This window comes from Myxocyprinus asiaticus, chromosome 44, assembly GCF_019703515.2.
Source record: "Myxocyprinus asiaticus isolate MX2 ecotype Aquarium Trade chromosome 44, UBuf_Myxa_2, whole genome shotgun sequence".
NCBI classification, from domain to species: domain Eukaryota; kingdom Metazoa; phylum Chordata; class Actinopteri; order Cypriniformes; family Catostomidae; genus Myxocyprinus; species Myxocyprinus asiaticus.
The window spans coordinates 26,085,128-26,107,104 of record NC_059387.1 but is presented as its reverse complement, the minus strand read 5'-3'; the positions used below and the strand labels follow the sequence as shown (position 1 = coordinate 26,107,104).

At 38.2% G+C, this 21,977-nt stretch overlaps 1 protein-coding gene across 2 annotated transcripts in view; it reads left to right on the top strand.

Moving 5' to 3' along the window:
• The window catches only part of fndc3bb (fibronectin type III domain containing 3Bb), an 80,974-nt gene that overhangs the window by 3,901 nt on the left and 55,096 nt on the right, over nt 1-21,977 (top strand). For both annotated transcript variants that reach the window (XM_051687304.1, XM_051687303.1), the window contains exons 2-3: nt 10,519-10,650; nt 10,860-10,935. In XM_051687304.1, the coding sequence (XP_051543264.1) occupies nt 10,543-10,650; nt 10,860-10,935 (184 nt within the window). In that variant the 5' untranslated portion in view covers nt 10,519-10,542. The remainder of the gene's footprint in view (nt 1-10,518; nt 10,651-10,859; nt 10,936-21,977) is intronic.

The window sequence follows — 21,977 nt, the reverse complement described above, 5'->3', positions numbered from 1 at the left end:
ATTCCCAAATGAACATTTATAACATCAGCAAGGACACAGTGAACTCCTGCTGTGAACTCTTCACACTGTTACAGTGAGCCAGTCCAGATAATATTTACAGTAGACTCCAACATGTTCCTCAGCTCAGATGCTCTGGATGGTTCATCTCTGAGCTAGTCCATTGTTCTGTTTTTCCTTTCTTGCTAATCTTTACCTCTTTGTGCAGCGGTGCATTGGAATGCACAAAGCAAATATGTGGGTGCTGAGACCAAACTTTTCATGCCCTTCTATCTCTCCAGCCATCAGAAGCTGAAGGCAGGATTTAAAAGTGGATTTTGGTCCTTGTGTCTTCTGCTGAGCATCAAAGCCGGGTTCTCCAACCATAAGAGCTTCTTATACTGCCAAATCCTAGTGTTTCTTGAATCGGGTGGCCTACCTGAAGCGCTACAGTCAACAAATCGCTAGTGTAACTTGCTTGGTGCAGATGTACTGAAACATATACACACACTAACCTGGCTTGCCAGTTTGAAGCTGAGGCCCAAATGAGGATAAGGAATTTGGCCTGTTGACCTTTTGAAGAAGAGGGAGGGAAACAGAGTGTGGTGGAGAGTGCTCTTTCTGTACATACATGCACGTTTATGTCCACATTGGCATGGCATGAATCAATTGGCTGATTTTACTTTAAAATAAATCCTCTCTGCACATATAAAATGTTGCACATTATTGTTTATCACTAAAGCAAGTTTCTGAAGAATATGTGCTTGCGAGGTTTCGGATTGGATTGCACCCGGTCGACCGCATTGCCTTTTAAAGTATACACTTTTGACCACTTTTATTACAGTCAACAGCAGGCAAATGCTTCCACGATGTGCACAGACGAGGACTGTTTGCGTGTCGAGAAAACCTGGGCCGCACGCGGACAGACTGTGCTGCTGACGGAACGATCAGCAAAGCTGACAACCGAAATCTACTTTGGTCTTTAGGTGCTCTTAGATGTTCTGTAGTGTGTTTTTACAGGTTAATGGGATGTTCTGGGTAGTTGCTAGGGTGTTGCTAGGTGGTTGTTAGGGTATTCTGGTTGATATTGGGGTCCATAGATATGGCTTGTGCAAGTCTGATCGCATAGAAAAGTAATAGCCTAATAGACCTCTTCTCAACAAGCAACATGATTTGAGGGTTCATATTTATTACACAAACAATTTGTTCAGATCCTAAACCTTAAATGTGTGCAATTATAATGCTGATACCTTAGCAAGCACCACTAATAATAATAATTTGAATATTGTCACTAGTCTCTTGTCCACCTTTCTTCTGTCCCTCTCTTTCTTTCTCCCGCTTCCTTTTAATTATTCGCTCTATCCCAGGACACTGTGAATTAAGATGTTCCGGGTGCGAGACTGTATGATTTTCTCCGTTGTGTCTGGAGTCTATGATTCACTCAGCTTGACCAAGTTTAGATGTTCCTCTGCTCCTCCTCAGGCCCTCTTCATCTCTCCAAGGCCGGATCACATTTCATATTGGGGTTACGCAACGCTGAATTTGGATCCTGGGAATCTCTCTGTCTCTGCTTTCTCTGTGCTGTCCCTCATTTTTTTGTCTTCTCTCTCCTTGTGTCTGTGACTGTAAGTTCTGTATGGTTAGAGTGGATGGAGTTTCAGTTCATGGAGAAAGAGGGTCAGCTCTTTGAGCTTGGCTGGGTGTGTTGCTGCAGTATTGTGCCTTCAGGGAGGATGCAGGTCATGCTCCGGAATCTGCGGTGTCAGTGTTGGGTAACACCTGTATCTCTTAAACAGGACAAAGGTGCTGAGATGGGTCCTTTTGCTGTCACGTACACCGAAAGAAGCCCTGTCTACCTGTTGGAATGAGAAATCACAAATGAGATTGCTTTAATATCTCAGTTGTTGTTTTTTAGACATGATTGAGGGTTGATGGAGAGGAAGTGGAGATGACTTCTTAGATTTTTCTCCCCAAAAAAAGACCCTAGTTTGTATTATATACACTTTTTGGATGTCAGGAACAGCTCCAAATTGGAAGATTTTAAGATATAGAAATGCTTCCAAAGGAGAGAAAAATTATGAAGGAGATCTTTCTTTAAAGGAATAGTTCACCCAGAAATGAAAATTCTCTCATCATTTACTCACCCTTATGCTGAACTCAAATGAAGATTTTTAGAAGAATTTCTCAGCTCTTTTGGTCCATACAATTCAAGTGAATGGGTGCCAAAATTCTGAAGCTCCAAAAATCTCTTAAGTAATCCATAAGACTCCAGTGGTTAAATCCATATCTTCAGAAGTGATATGATAGGTGTGGGTGAGAAATAGATAAATATTTAAGTCCTTTTTTACTATAAATTCTCCTCCCTGCTCTGTCAATCTCCACTTTAACGTTCACATTCTTCTTCTTGTGTTTTTGGTGATTCACATGCTTCATGCATATCGCCCCCTACTGGGCAGGGAGGAATATTTCTAGCAAAAATGGACTTAAATATTGATCTGTTTCTCACCCACACCTATCATATCACTTCTGAATATATGGATTTAACCACTGGAGTCTTATGGATTACTTTTATGCTGACTTATGCTGATTTTTGGGAGTTATCAGCATATTGGTTTGCATGTAAACTGGCTCACTGTTATTAACTGTGCTGTGCTCAGATTTGCCAAAATGCCAAAGTCTTCAACCATAAGTCCATAATTGCCTCATTTGTTTCTATTATTTCTCCTAAGGCATTTTTGGAGACACATCTGAAATAATACTTAATACTTAACTGAAACATAACTCCGAACTCCATTAAGTCTCCTGAGTGTTTTATTTGAGCAATAAAATTAGCTATCTTTGTTCTCTTCCTTTGTATGTTGGTCTTCCTAGCTAAAAAAAAATAAATAAATAAATAAAAAAAATAAAAACCTTAGTAGAACTAGTTTACTAGGTCAGCAGGTTGGCTTTGCAATGTACCAGGCCAGCAACTCACTGCCTGTCTAGAGCAATCTACTGAACCAGACACAAATAATCAATTGGTTCATTATTCCAGTCCAAGCATCCAGACCATGTTTCTGCCATGCTCCTGCAATGTGTCCTCGGTTTCCTGTCTGTGCACCGTCTGGAGCATTATCAGGCCTTGCTTCAGTTGCATTGAGGTGGAGGTGTCGAGTGGAATGGGGATATTTTTAAAGAGGTGATGTCATCTGGCAGTAAACGCTGATCAGAGTCACAGACGTGAGTCAACGGCATGGAGATGGAAATGCTGAGAACTCCAAGGTGAGACGGAGTTACTTTGGGGGTGTGGGGGGAATATGACATTTAGATTGTGTCTCATTCTGTAGGAATGTGTGTGTGTGTGTTTGTGTGTGTGTGTGTTTCAGCTGATCAGTGGTGAGGGGAAGGGATGGAATCAGAGAACAAAACAAAGAGGCGGGAGATGGAAAGGAAAAAGTGATGGTTTTGGTTTCTCAGCTTCCTCAGTGTTATGTACCATTAGCTGGACTAAAGGCCAGTGCCAGACTGAGTCCACATCTGAACCTGTAAACCTGCCAGATGGAAGAGCAGACTTTTAGAAACAATTAAATCTGTCTTTTGGTGGTGCATATGTGTACGTACTTAGCTATAGTTTGGGGACAAAAGTATCCTCTAAAATGAGCTAGCTAAATCTGAGAAAACCTCCTTTTGGGAATATTCAGGTACTCACTTGGACAATTGATTCACAAATTTCTTAAAAAATATAAAAAGCTTTCTTTTAGGGGTAGGATTGTAATTATAATTAGCTTGGCAACCCTTTACAATAAGTTTCTATTTGTTAACATTAGTAAATAAATGCATTAGATATCATCAGCTTTTCAGTCAGTCACTGTCAAACTTTTCAGGACAGCATCGCAGCAGTCTGGATGGATGTTTATATGTTAACTGTTTGGCGAAGTTCTTCACTTGCTATAATGCTTGGATATGTTGTCTGGTAGGATTGTTTTAAGTGCCCAACAATAACCCAAATATTTGCTTTTTTTTTAAGAAAAGGAGGTGCAAGTCTATATACATTTTTGTGATAATCAATATTATGCCACAAATTCTGTCGATTGAGCTTAACTTGTATTGGACCCGGAATATTCCTTTAATAAAGTATATTTAATCCCATAATTATTAAATCCTCGTTTTATATTTTTAGTTTACAGTGTTTTTGTTAGCAGTGCATAGACATACTATTGTAGTATCATTGTAGTATTATTGTAGTATTGCATTATCGTCTGGCTGTACAGTATAATATAAAAATAATAAAGACTTCCATTGAACTCGTATCAGCCATATCACAAGTCTCACAAGTGTAGTACAATACAAATAAAATAGTAGATAAAACACTTGAATGATCATATTAAAATATGCCGGTAACTGGTAGTGGTTTGTTATCAAATGTAAAAGCGCAATGAGTGTTGTCTCAGAAAAGCGCTATAAGTGTAAAATTGATTTATTGATTCATTCATTCATTCAAAAATTTTTAATGCGAGTGTTGTTTATCCTTATCAAAGCAAGTAATACTTTAGTTTTTAATGTTTAATAGAATAACAGAATTTCTACATGAAAATAGAACAAATGACTCCAGCTCTGAATATCTCACAGTCGTGATAACACACAGGCGATGTCCTGGTAAGCTAAAATCATGAGATTCATCTGCGCAGAAGAGCAGTGCCAAAACACAACTTGCGTAAAGCGTTCTTCCACAAATTGCTTGCAGTTTTAAGTTTCAACCACAGATGTCACTAGAGAGCACAACGTTTCGTAGTTCAGCTTTAATTCATAATGCATTAACTGATGTTTAGATATGTAACTTTTATTTTTACAAATGCATGCCAACATTAACTAAATATGGATCAAAGTGTGCTGTAAAAGTATTGTTCAACTTATGCATTTAACTTATGTTAACGTATTCAACATATTGTAAAGTGTTGCCATTAGCTTTATATAAAACATACAGATGTCTGTTGTAAATGCTTGGTTGCTGTCGAGCATGCTATTAAAAGTTTAAAGTAGGGCTGAAACGATTAGTCAACGTTATCGACAATGTCGACAATAAAAAATTGTTGGAAATTTTTTTTGTTGTCGAATAGTCATTTGATCTCATTTAACGTAACATAAGATCACATTAAACTCTAATGATGACATGTGAGAGGAGCACTGGAGTTCACGCCTGATTGAGGAGAGGAAGAAGACACAGCTCACAGTCCAGATGCACTCTAAACTTTCCAAAAAGCTTCATGTGATGTAGATCGGAAAGTATGAAGAAATTATACAAAAATACAAAATAAGTAAATACAGAAGCTTTCTCATTGTGAAATAAAGCAGAGCTAGAGCTGCCATTCCGCTTAAACAAAACTTGTTGAATATAATATTAAATATTTAAATATTTTAAAATATCTAAAAATCCTTAAAACAAGACACATTTACCTAAGAAGCAACATATAAGATATTTAGACTTGCTTTCAGATAATACTGTATTTCTTGAATATAAGTACATTTTGACTTTACTGCACTGGCAGAAGTATGATCAAGTGCAAAAATACACTTATATACAAAATACACATATTCAAGATACATTCTCTGTCTAAATATCTTATATGTTACTTCTCAAGTAAATGTATCTTGTTTTAAGGATTTTTAGACAATTTGAAATGGAAAACAAGACAAAACCCTTAATAATTGTTTCGCAGTGATTGTTTTTACAGAATTAAACTTGGTATAATGTTTTTTTTCTTTAATTCAGTGAATGTCATTTAGAGGTATTTTTAGAAGATGATTTTGTCCTCTATTGTTAGTAAGCACATTTAATACAACCTTTTAAGTCAAGGCACAAGCTGAATAATCGGTTAAGAGCTAATGATTAATCGTTGCAATAATCTCGAATAGTCGAATAATCATTCTAATAATCATTAGATTAGTAGATTATCAAAATAAACATTAGTTGCAGCCCTAGTTTAAAGATTACTGTGAACCTGAACTATGATCAAATTTCAAAACATTTATTACTGTGGCATGTCGCAGTGCACTGTAGATGTTTCTCTTTAAGTTTTACGGAAGCGTGAGCAGCGAGTATTTTGTAGTTGACATGTTAACTGATCATTAGAAGTGTTTACATGAGATTTGATTCTGCTCATGAACACAGAAGCAAAAATGGGATCCCAGGGAATAATGTTATTTCTCAAATACTAATTGTTAATTGCTCAGGATACTTTATGAAGTTCTGAGTTACAATATTCGTCAACTTTGTCTCAAACAACTTTGTTCTAAAATTCCTTAAAAGAGACATTGTTGACACAGTGACTATAGAGATATAATATTAATTTCAATAGCTCAGATTATGAATTGTTGGAATTTGAGATAATGAAATGTTTGAGATGTAACTTTCCTTAACTTGCAGACTTTGGTATCTTGGCAACTCTGTGCACAGTTTATGACATCATTAAGATTTCTTCCGAAACTCTAAAAGAGACACATTTGAGATTACTAGTTTTTTTTCTCTTCTTCTTAGGGGAACAATCTGAGAAGCAAAGCAAAAGTCTCAGTTTGCTCTTCATTTAATTTCATTGCTGTCTAGGATAAATAATTGAGATATTCTCCTTGTGATTTTTGCATTTCTAGATTTACATTTTTTTTTTGAGCAGTTCTTGACATCACAAAACTGAATTTAGGGGGGAAAACATACATGAAGCTGCACTCTGATCCTTGTTCATTAACTGCGTTCTGAACGACCAAACATCCAGGTCCTGAGGAAGTTTTGAGATGCTGTTACCAGGGAAACATTTGTTTCACCAGTGTTGTTTTGGTTGTGTGAAAAGGCATGCTGCTTGGCTGTATGAAGGAGTGCAAGGCCGACGGGGAGGTGGTCTTGGAAATACCCCACATTGCTGGAACCTCAGCCTTGCCATAAAAGAACTCTCTGTCTCTTTCTTGTGACGTGGTCATAACAACATGACCCATGAAGGTAGGGGGTCCGGACTCTTTGTGCAGCCCCCTCTCTTGGCTCTGACATTGTATGAATCTTCTCAACTTTTCTCTCAGGGGATTTAGCCCTTAAACATCCCCCTCGACCCTACAAAAGTTCAGACTCCAGCCATCCACAGGAATGAGGAGAGTGCAAAGAAAGGCCTTGAGGGTAAAAGAGAGAGGGGGAGGGGACAGGAGAGAGGGAGAAGGTTTTTGGACCCCGGGCCCTTGGCGTGTTAAGCCGTAGTGTTAATGATTTTAGTTGGGCAGTAATTATGGGCTGAGGAACACAGTGCTGAGGAAACAAAGACAAGCATGCTTAGAATGAGAAAGAGTGCAGGATGCTTGTGATGATTTTATAGGGAGATTAATTTACAATCTGTCTGTCTATGTAAGTGTGTGTCTTAAAGGTGAAGTGTGCAACTTCTAGGATGTTTTCTAAAATCAAATTCAAGGGAACAGATTGGCTCTGGGTGGTTTGTATATTTGTCTGTGTGTTTGAGGTGGAAGTGAAGGTATTTACAACCCAATTAAAAGACCCCTATATTCTCTCATCCTCTCCTCTACTGTATATTGGCCACTACTTCTCTTGAGTACTTTTGTCAGAAATTCAGTGCATGCTACTAAAAAGTACCCTGGTATTACTATGTTTTTTTGTGACATGGTACCATAGTAAAACCATGTTTTTGGACTTTTATGAAAGTAATACGCACCATGGTTCTTTGGATATGTACAATACCATAGTATTCTTTGAAGAACTTTGGAGTACCATGTAATAGCATGGTACGTGAATATGCACTTACAGAAATTGCCCTCATGGTCCCAAAAATACCATGTTACTACCATGGTACATGTCCAACATAACATGGTACTACTATGGTATTTTTGAATGGGTGCTGATTATTCTGGACTTGAATGGATGGTACATCTCAAAGTATCATTGTATATTTCAACCATTTTCACTATCTATGAGAAGAATTCACACAAGATCAGTAAAATAAGCTGTTCGATGATGATTTAAAGTAGGCAAGGCAAGGCAAGTTTATTTCTATAGCACATTTCATAAAGAAATCTACAGTATATGCAGTAGACAATGTGTATGTAATATGTAATATTTACCATTTACATATATAGCACCAATACGCTAGACGCGGCCATAATATGTGCCAATTGCACTGTTATTGTACTTTATGATGACACTGATACTACTGATGATGGGTGTATAAAACAGTGTTAATGGGTAGAATACAGACAAAAGAATTATGATATGCATTTTTTACTTTGGGCAGATGTGTGAATGGCTTTCGGCTGCCGATGGCACATGAATAAATGGGCACTTAAGAGTATTTGAGTAGACTTGATTTCTTTTGTAGACTAATTTAAAAAAAAGAAAAAAATTGCATGACATGTTCTTGCAATACGTCTCTACGCGAATGTTCCTACAGATGTAGGAAAGTTTGCACCAGCTCGCTTATAAATGTGCACGCCGATGTGTTCATGTTGACTGATCTTTAACTGACTGAACAGGAATTAGTTGTCGGCCTCAAAGTAGGTGGAACTCCAGGTCACACCTACTAATGACGTGGACCAATGACAGTAAGAAGGATTTTAGCAGCTGGTGAGAAGTTTTCCTGAGATTTCACCCCGGCGAGCCATTACGAACCACTGAAATGAACTCAAAACAAATTGTTTTGGGCCAGATTTTGTTCTAAATGACGTCACACCCATTCTTTCTTTGATTTCGTATGAAGTGTGCAGGGGCCTTTACTGTAGCGTGGTAACACTAGTGTATTTTTTATAAAGGTTGAAGGCTTCTGTTCTGTTTTTTATCACTGTATTCTGTTGCTTTTCTTGCTTTTGGAGTAGAGTACAGTTGTTTCAGTAATACTTCAGAACATCAGATGGATGATCTCTGTTGCTCTGGGTTTCACCCCAGTGGTGACATTTTTGTTTGGAGTTAAATGGTACAGGTTATTGCTTTTGTAAAGGAAAATGCACCAGTCAGCTGAGGAGATGACACTATCATCACTTCCCTGACCTTTCCTCCACCACCTGAACTTTGGTTGTTTTTTAGGAGTTTTAAGGGCATCATGTGGATCAATTCTGTAGTTAACTCTAGTTAACTTGCTTGTTTTCAGTGTAACAAGCAAGATTGTGTTTGCTTTGAGAACAGAAGTGTAAAACCTTTTCTTATCAAACTAATGAATATGCATCTCTACCTCACAGCAGGACTCTTATGTACTGACTGCTGTGCACATCTGTTGTGCAAATGTTTTGTACTACAAAGGAAAAAAACTTTTTTCATGCAATCTGTACTATAATGCAAAATTCTCAGATTATAATACATTAAGAAAAGTATGACAAACGTGACTGTATTTTATTTCTCTGATGGATTAAATGTACGAACCTAAAAGTTATGTTATAAGCAAGTTTAAGATAACAAAACTAGCTATATGCTAACAGTTAGCCTTACCGTAAACAATACATAACAGCAGTATATGGACAATTTAATGACGTGATGTTTCACAATGTTGGCGTACTGTCTTCCTACATACTTAAATAATATGCTTTCCCATCACCAGTGAAGTAATATATATTGTTTGAATGTGAATTGGGATGCAGCACTTTAGTATCCTCAAATCTTTTTTGTTTTTTAGAAACTTCATGGTTTGAGGAAAGGTGTTAGCAGAATGTTGAAAAGAACATGCTGAGTCTACATTTTAATTTAAACTTTTATTTATTTCCTAGCTATGGCTAAATATGAATGGGGAAAGATGGTGAACAGTTTGTTCTTTCTCTCAATTATGTGATTGGTAGACTTTGCGGATTTTCTTTGCAGTTCTGTCATCATTTACTTTACCCCCATGTTGTTTCAAACCTGTATTATTCTTTTTCTTCAATGGAATACAAAAGCAGATATCAGGCAGATTGTTAGCCACAGTCACTTCCGTTGTATAGAAATAAAGATCCAATGAAAATGAAAGGAGACTGAGGCTAACATTCTGCCTAACATCTTTTGTGTTAAACAGAGAGTCAAAGTGAGGTTTGGAACAACAAAACAGTTAGTAAATGATGACAGAGTTTTCATTTATGGCTGAATTATCCCTACAACTTCTTTAAAAATCACGCATACTGATATAAACCAGGGTTGTTTCTTGTCTTTACAAGACTGAGGCTGACAGAGATTCCTCTTTTCATTGTGCCCTTTTTTTCTCTCTGCCCAGTCTTCCAGCTGTGGTGGAGAAACTGTCGCCCTATAACTGCATTTATATACAGATTACATCATTCTTACACAGTTTACATCATCATATAAACATTGGTGACATCATGATGATTTCATTCCTTTCCATAACCCACAAGTACCCATTCAGTGAGTGTGTGTATTTGAAACCATGTGTGTGTATGTCTGGTTGCTGGATGGGTTTGTAAATGAGGGTCTGCTTTAGTCTTCATCGTTAGCCATCCATGGCTGAATTGAATTGAGGATAATTGCTTATTTAAGGACTGGTCTGGTCTGTTTCATCATACTGTAATATATTGTTTTGACAGAGCTGATATCTGTTGCTCTTATAGGCTGTTACGGGGAGGGCTCCATGAATGTTCGTCACCATGATGATGACGGACCAAATGCTGGACCTCCCTCCACCACTGAGCAACGAGGTTCCCATGATGCACCATATGATCAATGGAGATGCATCACAACAGGTGAGTTCATTGCACAGAACATATACAACTAAATAGTCAAACCACATCTGTCTATCTGTCTATCTATCTATCTTTTCTGTCCATCCATCTATCCATCCATCGTTATGTATATACTAGCAAATACTGTATAGATATTGACCATCTTTCAAACTTGTCTGTATGACATCATGAGTTTGATTGACTCTGGATCTTTTTTTTTTTTTTTTCAGGTAATCCTAGTCCAGGTGAATCCAGGTGAGACATTCACCATCCGCACGGAAGATGGGGCTTTGCAGTGCATCCAAGGTTTGTCCAGTGAAGGTTTTTTTTTATTTCATTTTGTCCATATAATGTGTCATGTAGCCTGACAATCTTGGTTAATAAACAGAAAGGTCTATAAATCTTAATTATTCACTCTTACTCTTCAAACCTCCGATTAATTCAACCTTGATTTAAAATTATTGCGAGTGCTTTCACCTAGAGTTTCAAGTCCATTTGACATTAGAGTTTGGTTTGTTTGGTTAAAAGCTGTTTTCTGAACTCGGATGCACACTAAAAGCCGTGTTGCAGCTCAACTGGTAGAGCACGGAGCTAGCAATGCCAAGGTCATGTGTTTCCACGTACTGATAAAATGTATATTGTATGCACCGCCTTGGATAAAAGTGTCTACCAAAATGCATAAATGTAAATGCAATCTGGCCTAACTTGTGAAAGTGAAATTGTCTTTAGAGAGCAACTCGTGTTCTTTGCATCTCTTGCAACAGTCTGCAGCAGACAGGCACAATTTTGCAGCCGTTCTAAATATGAATACAGTAATTATTTGTTAACCCTTGATCGATCTATGCTGTGCAACAGCTCAGATTGCCAAAACATTAATTTTAAGGCGTTGTTTTAAGGAGAGTTTTGTGGTTGTGTGCTTAGCAGTTAGAGAGGCATTCGGTCACCAAATTCCAACTCAAAATCAAATCTGACCCCATAATGTTTTTTTAACTTCATAAAGACTTTTAAAGGCTGGCAGATTCTCTCAATAAGAGGCTTGAAAGCACAATATAATGCATGTTAAAAATTTTAAATGAGGAGTCACAGTAGCCTAGACCACAGGATACTGAATCAGAGCCTCTGTGTACTCACATCACTGTTTACACAGCTAAGAGGAGCTGCAATGACTGTTAAATTCAATTTGTCCAATAAGAATAGCAGAATCAGAAGCAGAGGGGTTTATGGAAGAGACGGAGCTGGCAGCTGGCCGGCGGAGGAGAACGAGAGAAAAAGACAGAGAGATCCTTTAAAAAATGTACTATGGAGGTACAGTTGCAATACCATGGTACTTTGATATAGTACTGAAATTCATGTACCGTGGTACTTTTTGTAATTGTAAACAGGGCAAGGAAAGCCTGCAATGTCCGTACCACACAGGTGTAGAGAAGCTGCAATGGAAGGCCACAGTAATGTTCTGGCATGCTGGGGAGAAGAACATTGTTTAATTTTCTAACGTTTGTACGATCTTTGCCAGGTTGCGTTTCTCCTGTTATTCTTTGATGTTGACTTTGCATTTATGCAAACAATTTGCTGATAAAAGTTTTCCCAGGGTTGGGCAGTGTACAGTTGGCTTGTTTCAGCCGAATATGCTTATCTTTTATTAAAACAAATTTGTATAGAGTTACTACATGTCTGTAGTTCAGAGCGCCTTTAGCACATTTGAGCACATACAAATTTGCAAAATAGAGCTTGGTTGGCACTTTGTGCGCTGGATCTAATCCCATACATTTTGAGTAATTGCAACATTTCCAATAACTAGAGAGCCGATAAATAACGCAACTGATTATGTTACTGCATAACGTGCCCAAAAACAAGTGTTTGTTTGCATCTTACTCCTAGTTTTGTCAATGATTTCATCACTCTAAAATCATTTTAACGTGTAATGTTGACATCTTGGTGCTATACCTTTGGAACAGTGTGTATTTTAAAGTTTATGGATTGGCCCCATTCACTTCCATTTTAAGTGCGTTATTGTAACCATGTTTTTTGCTTTTTGTTTTGTGGTAATAAACACTATGCTACAAATGCTGTCGATTGAGCTTGTATTGAACCTGGAACATTGCTTTTAGCCCTGTGCCTCTTTGTTTGGATTTATGAACCAGAGAAACATTTTAAGTGCACTTTCTCCGAAGTGCTGCATCACCTTTCCTGCAAAGACCCTCTTATTGACATCAAGAGATCAACGCAAGCTCGACTCTCTCCTCCCGAGGGACTGTCAATATAGTGACGAAATACTCACAGAATCTGTATATTCACAGCCAAGGAAGCCTTGCACCTGTGACTCTGTGTGTTTTAAAAATATGTTCTACTGCTCAGATATGTCACCGTTAGGCTGCATATCCTCACAGACACATTGTTGACTCACTCTCTTCAGGACGCCTGTTAAAGTAGCACAACCGCACACACACTAATATTCCAGAATAATGACCCGTTTCCACACTTCTACTGTTTATTTATTTATTTGCTTATTGTTGTAATTTAGCTAGTTCTCCTGAATTTCATTGTAACAGGCTGCAGTAATGGTTCTGCATCTAGACATTGTATTCTGACAGTTTTTTTGTTTGCTCCTTTTATCCATCCTTCTCCACATTGTGTAAATATGTTTTGTGTTGATGTGACTTGGAGGCCTGGCCCCTCTCTGTGGCCCTCCAATCGCTCACCCCTTTTTTCTAACTCAGACACATTACTAATACACTGCTAACAGATCACACCTGGCCCAGCGTACTTGCCAGTTTAACCCAGCACTGACGGCAGTCGCCTACGACCCCAGGGGAGACAAAAATATAGTACGGCCCAGACACTTTTAGCATCACGCAACTTAAGAAGCGAGTTGTGCTAAGCTTTTGAACTCAATGGTCTTTGATGAATGCCACATTGCTTATGCACGTTAAAGTGAAACCTCGGAGGCCACGAATGCAAAATCTTACATAAACCACACTGCGCCTGGCTCTGTGTTGTTTTGGAGTATTGTACAGGACTCAAGGACTTGAGTAGAATTACCAGAATTCCCTTAACGTCATGACTTCAGTTGGCAGCCAAGTTTAAGGGAAGCTGTTATTGTACTAAGTGAGTAATGGATCGTTACTCAATAGATAGAGTACAAAAACGTACTGTTGCGGCATTGAAAGATTGCCATACTCATAGAGCATGGCATTATATAGTACTCTAAGGTACTTTAAAGAATACCATGGTATTACCATTGCACATGTCCAGAAATCAATGGTTTTACCATGGTAACACATCTAAAACTTTATTTTGATACATACAGTTGTTCTCAAAAGTTTGCATACCCTGGCAGAAATTGTGAAATTTTGGCATTGATTCTGAAAATAGGACTGATCATGCCTGTCTTTTATTTAAGGATAGTGATCATATGAAGCCATTTATTAACACATAGTTGTTTGGCTCCTTTTTAAATCATAAAGATAACAGAAATCACCCAAATGACCCTGATCAAAAGTTTACATACCCTTGAATGTTTGGACTTGTTACAGACACACAAGGTGACACACACAGGTTTAAATGGCAATTAAAGATGAATTTCCCACACTGTGTCTGTGGCTTTTTAAATTGCAATTAGTGTCTGTGTATAAATAGTCAATGAGTTTGTTAGCTCTCACGTGGATGCACTGAGCAGGCTAGATACTGAGCCATGGGGAGCAGGAAAGAACTGTCAAAAGACATGCGTAACAAGGTAATGGAACTTTATAAAGATGGAAAAGGATATAAAAAGATATCCAAAGCCTTGAAAATGCCAGTCAGTACTGTTCAGTCACTTATTAAGAAGTGGAAAATTCGGGGATCTCTTGATACCAAGCCATGGTCAGGTAGACCAAGAAAGATTTCAGCCATAACTGCCAGAAGAATTGTTTGGGATACAAAGAAAAACCCACAGGTAACCTCAGGAGAAATACAGGCTGCTCTGGAAAAAGACAGTGTGGTTGTTTCAAGGAGCACAATGCGACGATACTTGAACAAAAATGAGCTGCATGGTCGAGTTGCCAGAAAGAAGCCTTTACTGCACCAATGCCACAAAAAAGCCCGGTTACAATATGCCCGACAACTCCTTGACACACCTCACAGCTTCTGGCACACTGTAACTTGGAGTGACGAGACCAAAATAGAGCTTTATGGTCACAACCATAAGCGCTATGTTTGGAGAGGGGTCAACATGGGACACTCTTGGACTTTCCAGCACGACAATGACCCTAAGCACAAGGCCAAGTTGACCCTCCAGTGGTTACAGCAGAAAAAGGTGAAGGTTCTGGAGTGGCCATCACAGTCTCCTGACCTTAATATAATCGAACCACTCTGGGGAGATCTCAAACGTGCGGTTCATGCAAGACGGCCAAAGACTTTGCATGACCTGGAGGCATTTTGCCAAGACGAATGGGCAGCTATACCACCTGCAAGAATTTGGGGCCTCATAGACAGCTATTACAAAAGACTGCACACTGTCATTGATGCTAAAGGGGGCAATACACAGTATTAAGAACTAAGGGTATGCAGACTTTTGAACAGGGGTCATTTCATTGTTTTCTTTGTTGCCATGTTTTGTTTTATGATTGTGCCATTCTGTTATAACCTACAGTTGAATATGAATCCCATAAGAAATAAAAGAAATGTGTTTTGCCTGCTCACTCATGTTTTCTTTAAAAATGGTACATATATTACCAATTCTCCAAGAGTATGCAAACTTTTGAGCACAATGGTACCATAGTACTGAATTATTATCATAATCATAAACCATAGTGTTTACATGGTACTTCAAGATGTCCAAAAACAATGATTTTACCAGAGTACCATGTCGAAATAACCATGGCAATACCATGGTACATACACTACTGGTCAAAAGTTTTGAAACACTTGACTGAAATGTTTCTCATGATCTTAAAAATCTTTTGATCTGAAGGCGTATGCTTAAATGTTTGAAATTATTTTTGTAGACAAAAATATAATTGTGCCACCATATTAATTTATTTCATTATAAAACTAAAATTTTATAAAAAAAAAAAAGAAGTTTTTTAAATTGATGACTTGGACCAAATAATAAAGTGGCCAATAAGTGCCCAACATAGATGGAAACTCCTTCAATACTGTTTAAAAAGCATCCCATGGTGATACCTCAAGAAGTTGGTTAAGAAAATGTCAAGAGTACATGTCTGCAAATTCTAGACAAAGAGTGCTAAAATATAACATAGTTTTGATTTATTTTGGATTTTGTTTAGTCACATCATAATTCCCATAGTTCCATTTATGTTATTCCATAGTTTTGATGACTTTACTATTATTCTAAATGTGAAAAAAAAAAAAAAAATTATAATAAAGAATGAGTAAGTGTTTCAAAACTTTTGACCGGTAGTGTATATGGTCATGACTTATTTGTATAATCATAAATCATAGTGTTTACATGGTTTTCCAGGATTCAATATTTTGATGAATACCATGGTATTACGGTTTGATTTTACTATGGTACCATGCCCAAAAGCCATGGTAACACCATGGAACTTTAATATATCCATAGTGCCTACATGGCACTCCAAGATACATTATTTCAAAGAATACCATGGTAATACCAAGGTACTTTAAAACATGGTACTTTTTTGTATCTAGATGTAGCACTAGTACAATTACAGAGCAGCATAATACTTAAACAGATACATGTACAGGTAAACACACACTATATACAGTATACTCACTCCCACAACACACACACACAGTGGGATACAGTATATACATTCAGAGGTGCATATACACACAGCGAGACACCTCCTCCAGTAGCTGCACAGATATTCAACTGCGAGCAGCAGAGAGCAGGAGTTACAGGAACAGATGGTGCATAGTTTTATAAAAAGTGCATTTATTTTTTCAAACTCGGAAATTGAAGTGCTCAGATTACTTTGTCCGTCTCTCTCTTTGTTGCTCCTGTTTCTTCTTTGCACTGTTTTGCTTTTTTTAATAGCATTTGCTGTTTTTCTTCCCTTCGTTTAGTGTGTGAGTGCTATCATATGGTCTGCGCTCTTTCCTGAAGGAGGAAACCCCCTCTGCCATGCAGATGATCATAGCAGAGCTTCAATTCCATTCCTCTGACTCACTACACTGAGGAACAGTGGATTTTTGTGTGCATCATGGAAAGGCAAAGAGAGAGAGGTCTTAGGAAAAGGGCAGTGTTGTGTCTCTGTCACATCCTTTTGTGGAAAGCACTGTGTGCATGTTTGTGAATGTACTGCTCTTTTGCTAATCCGTTGGCACTTTTTAAATGGCATTTTTGAACAAAAGTTCTCAAAGGAAAATTTTGTTTCTTTAAGGTTGCTCTTTTGTGACTCGAGGAAACATGAAATCAAAACTGACCCTGTTTACTTTGCACATTGCATGTTCCTGATCTTTTTGTTAGCGATTCATTTGAAAAAAATAATAATACTGAATACTGTTGAATATCCAGTTTTTTTTAAATTCGGCATTTTATGAAAGTAAAACAGGTTGCAAACAGCGTTTCATACTGACTTTAATGGAATTCAACTTTGCCCCAGATGTTTTTCCTAAAATTCCTTATGAGGAATAGAAGTAGATGCAAATTAGACAATTATAGAAATACATTTACAGTTTAGAGCTATAAAATTAAAGTGGATAGCATTGCTCAGATAAATTGGTTTTCGAAAATTTGACATCTACGAACTATGAATTTACATCTGTTGTTTCATGTAAAAGCTTTCTTATCCCAAATGCATGGTTTTTTAACCTACTGCCGCCACATACTCACAGAACATTACACAGTGGAACATTCCACCAGTTTGTTTTTTCCTTCCTTCTCTTCTCACTCTTTCTCTTTCATTACTCTTGCTTTTTCTTCTTTTTTGCTGACCTACTATTTTCAGCTACCGCTGTGTCCTACAGTGGCTTTCTGCATGCCTTCATGGGGCAGTGATTTAGTAATCGGAGTCTCAAGTTCCAGTATAACAAGGGCATGCATTAAAACAAACCAGCCAAATTGACACCTCTGGTCCCTGCCAGCTCACTGGTACAGTTTGCACTGCCTGGCTTGGAGAACAGGATTAGTGTGCACTTCACGGGAGTGAACTCCATAACCCGACTCTGCCATACTAACCTGTGTGGGCCCAGATCGCAGACTTCATCTGTTAAAGAATGTAAAACTGAGTTCTTATAGCAACTTCCAATGCAGGTCAGCATGTCAGTGTGTATTTTTGGTCTTTTTCTGTGAAATTCAATCCTGGGATAGATTTTTAAATTAAGGGAAATTAAGAAGCCACACTGAGTTCGGTCTCTGTTGGCAGTATCATGAGCATTTTTAGGCTCTTCTAGGAATCTTTGGTCAGACAGTGGCACCATTTATGAACGTGACAGGCTTCATCCAGACAGGGCAGATCTAAGCATCCGTCTAACTCTCTCTTTCTCTCTGTCTTCCTCTCTCGCCCTCTCTATCTCTGTAGAATGAGAAGTGTAGATCCTGTCGGAGCAAACAAAACTCCTTGCTGTGCACTGAGCATGTCAGAGCAAGTCTGCAATGAAAGACTAATATCTTCCTTCATTTTCTTTTGCCATTTATGTGTTTCTTCCTAGTCTTCTTTTCCATTTGTGTACTTAGTGGTCTTAATTCAACATGAATTCAAAATGGACCCTAATTACTTTCTATAAGGAATAGTTTGCCCAAAAATTATTATTTACACTACTCACCATCAAGTAGTTCCAAACCAGGATGGTGTTATTTATTTAGTGGAAAAAATAATGTATATTATATGTTATTTTATACATATAACAAAAAGCTTAAATTTTGGTCCATTCAACACACAAAGCTATTGTGTATCTTCAGAATATTTCAGTCTATTTTTAAGATTATGCATTTCATTTGTATGACAAATTTAAATGAAACTCAATTGAGTAATCTTCTACAAAATGTACATATTATGAACTAAGCATAATGTGAAGTATTTCATTAAACTTAAAAACGTAACATTTATTCTTATTTTACAATGTGGTAGATTATTTAAAGGTTACTCTTTTTGTTAGATGGACATTTGCCATAATATTGAAATGCGAAAATCTTTTGTTTGTGTCATCTTGACTTACAGTGACACCTAGTGGTGTGGATGCAGCATCATTCAATATCAATAGTTTTCAGTCACAGATGCTATTGTAGTAATTCACTATTCACAATCAGCCATGATTAATTTAATTCAAGAGTGAAAGTGTCCAATAACAAGATGGTTAATACTCAAACCAGCACCAACAATCATCCATGCGATTATCTAATTAGCCAGTTATGTGGCAGGAGTGCATAAAATCATGCAGATACGGGTCAGGAGCTTCAGATAATATTCACATCAACCATCAGAATGGGGAAAAAATGTGATCTCAGTGATTTGGACCATGGCATGATTGTTGGTGCCAGACGGGTTGGTTTGAGTATTTCTGTAACTGCTGATCTCCTGGGATTTTCACACACAACAGTCTCTAAAATTGACTCAGAATGGTGCCAAAAGCAAAAAACATCCAGTGAGCGGCAGTTTTGTGGATGGAAATGCCTTGTTGATGAGAAAGAGCAACAGAGAATGGCCAGACTGGTTCGAACTGACAAAGTCTACGGTAACTCAGATTGTGGTGAGAAGAACAACGTTTGCCGCTGTTTTGGCGGCACGAGGGGGACCTACACAATATTAGGCAGGTGGTTTTAATGTTGTGGCTGATCAGTGAAAGTTATGCCAGTTTTATAAGATGACTCCCAACCTAGGTCAAGAAGGTAACTTGTCCCAGCTGTCATCTGATTTTTATAAAATGTATAAAATACATGTGATATCATTCTTAATTTTATTTTTTTTTGTTATCTAATAAATCAAATTTTCTATGTAATTATGTATTTTCACAATTAAGTTGAATAATGACATACATAAATAATGATAGACAAATAATTAAAACAGAATCCCAGTCAAATCGATTCATCTGAAAGAAAAAACTTCTATGAATTACATACTAAACAGGCCTATAAATAAATTCATATTTAGACACCCATGTATTTTATTACAACTTTTTTATTAATTTAATTATTTTTGTGTGTGTGTGTGGGGAGGATCGACATCACCCGATTTTAGGGTTCCCCCACCTCCGAAATCCCAATTTAACCCCTGCCTCTGCTGGGGAATCACCCCACACAAGAGCCCCTTCAGTCTTGTAGAGGTCAAACCGTGACACAGTGTCTTTCAGACCCGGCTAGTGAAATCATTGGTCTGCAGCAATAAGTCAGAGGCACATCTTTATCATTGCATGATTCACACAAACTTCCGTTTGGTTGGTTTCACGGATGTTGGGTGGAGAGAGGGTAAAGTTCTCACCCTGTTAACTCGGGATGGGGAGTCTGGAAATGAAAACAATGCTTTGAAAAACCAGAGATGGCCTGGCATGATAGCAACTCCCTGATCCAATTCTCTGAATGGGCTTTTATTAATGAGACAGAGAGTAATTCAGGTCATTCCTTGGGCTCATCCAAGTATGGCTACATTGGATACTGAGGTTGTATCAAGAAGATCCTCACATCAAAACAATGGTCCTAATTTTTAAATAGTGATTTTATTGATTTATCATGTAAATTAATACAAATCAAGAGATTTGTATTAAAAAACCAAAAATGAACGAATAGTTGTGTAGGAAAAGATCTATTTCTCCTTCTGCTCATTTGAAATCTAGCAGAAATGCAGGAGATACACTATATTGCCAAAAGTATTCGCTCACCCATCCAAATAAATGAATTCAGGTGTTCCAATCACTTCCATGGCCACAGGTGTATAAAATGAAGCACCTAGGCATGCAGACTGCTTCTACAAACATTTGTGAAAGAATGGGCCGCTCTCAGGAGCTCAGTGAATTCCAGCGTGGTACTGTGATAGGATGCCACCTGTGCATCAAGTCCAGTCGTGAAATTTCCTCACTACTAAATATTCCACAGTCAACTGTCAGTGGTATTATAACAAAGTGGAAGCGATTGGGAATGACAGCAACTCAGCCACGAAGTGGTAGGCCACGTAAAATGACAGAGCGGGGTCAGCAGATGCTGAGGTGCATAGTGCGCAGAGGTCGCCAACTTTCTGCAGAGTCAATCGCTACAGACCTCCAAAGTTCATGTGGCCTTCAGATTAGCTCAAGAACAGTGCGTAGAGAGCTTCATGGAATGGGTTTCCATGGCCGAGCAGCTGCATCCAAGCCATACATCACCAAGTGCAATGCAAAGCGTCGGATGCAGTGGTGTAAAGCACGCCGCCACTGGACTCTAGAGCAGTGGAAACGCGTTCTCTGGAGTGACGAATCACGCTTCTCCATCTGGCAATCTGATGGACGAGTCTGGGTTTGGCGGTTGCCAGGAGAACGGTACTTGTCTGACTGCATTGTGCCAACTGTGAAGTTTGGTGGAGGGGGGATTATGGTGTGGGGTTGTTTTTCAGGAGCTGGGTTTGGCCCCTTAGTTCCAGTGAAAGGAACTCTGAATGCTTCAGCATACCAAGAGATTTTGGACAATTCCATGCTCCCAACTTTGTTGGAACAGTTTGGGGATGGCCCCTTCCTGTTCCAACATGACTGCACACCAGTGCACAAAGCAAGGTCCATAAAGACATGGATGAGCGAGTTTGGTGTGGAAGAACTTGACTGGCCTGCACAGAGTCCTGACCTCAACCTGATAGAGCACCTTTGGGATGAATTTGAGCGAAGACTGTGAGCCAGGCCTTCTCGTCCAACATCAGTGTCTGACCTCACAAATGCGCTTCTGGAAGAATGGTCAAAAATTCCCATAAACACACTCCTAAACCTTGTGGAAAGCCTTCCCAGAATAGTTGAAGCTGTTATAGCTGCAAAGGGTGGGCCGACGTCATATTAAACCCTATGGATTAAGAATGGGATGTCACTTAAGTTCATATGCGTCTAAAGGCAGGTGAGCGAATACTTTTGGCAATATAGTGTATTTCACACTTCATAACGAAATTTGGGTTTGTGTGACATTAGTTATGAGTCTTAAAAGTTGTTAAATGATTAATCATGTTTTGTAATTTTTGTTAATAAAAGCTAAACAAAAACAAATGGCTGATATTTGCAGTTTAGGCTAGGTCTAGTAGATGTTAAAAATGTTGGCTTTCAAATATAATGTTAAAGGAAATTTCTGCATTCAATACAATTTAAGCTCAATCAACAGCATTTGTGGCAAAATGTTGTTTACCACAAAAAATATTTCGACTTGTTTCCTGTTTGTTTGAAAAAAGTGAAAAACACAGTGTAGAGCCGAGGAGGGCGGGGCCAGGCTGGAATGAGAC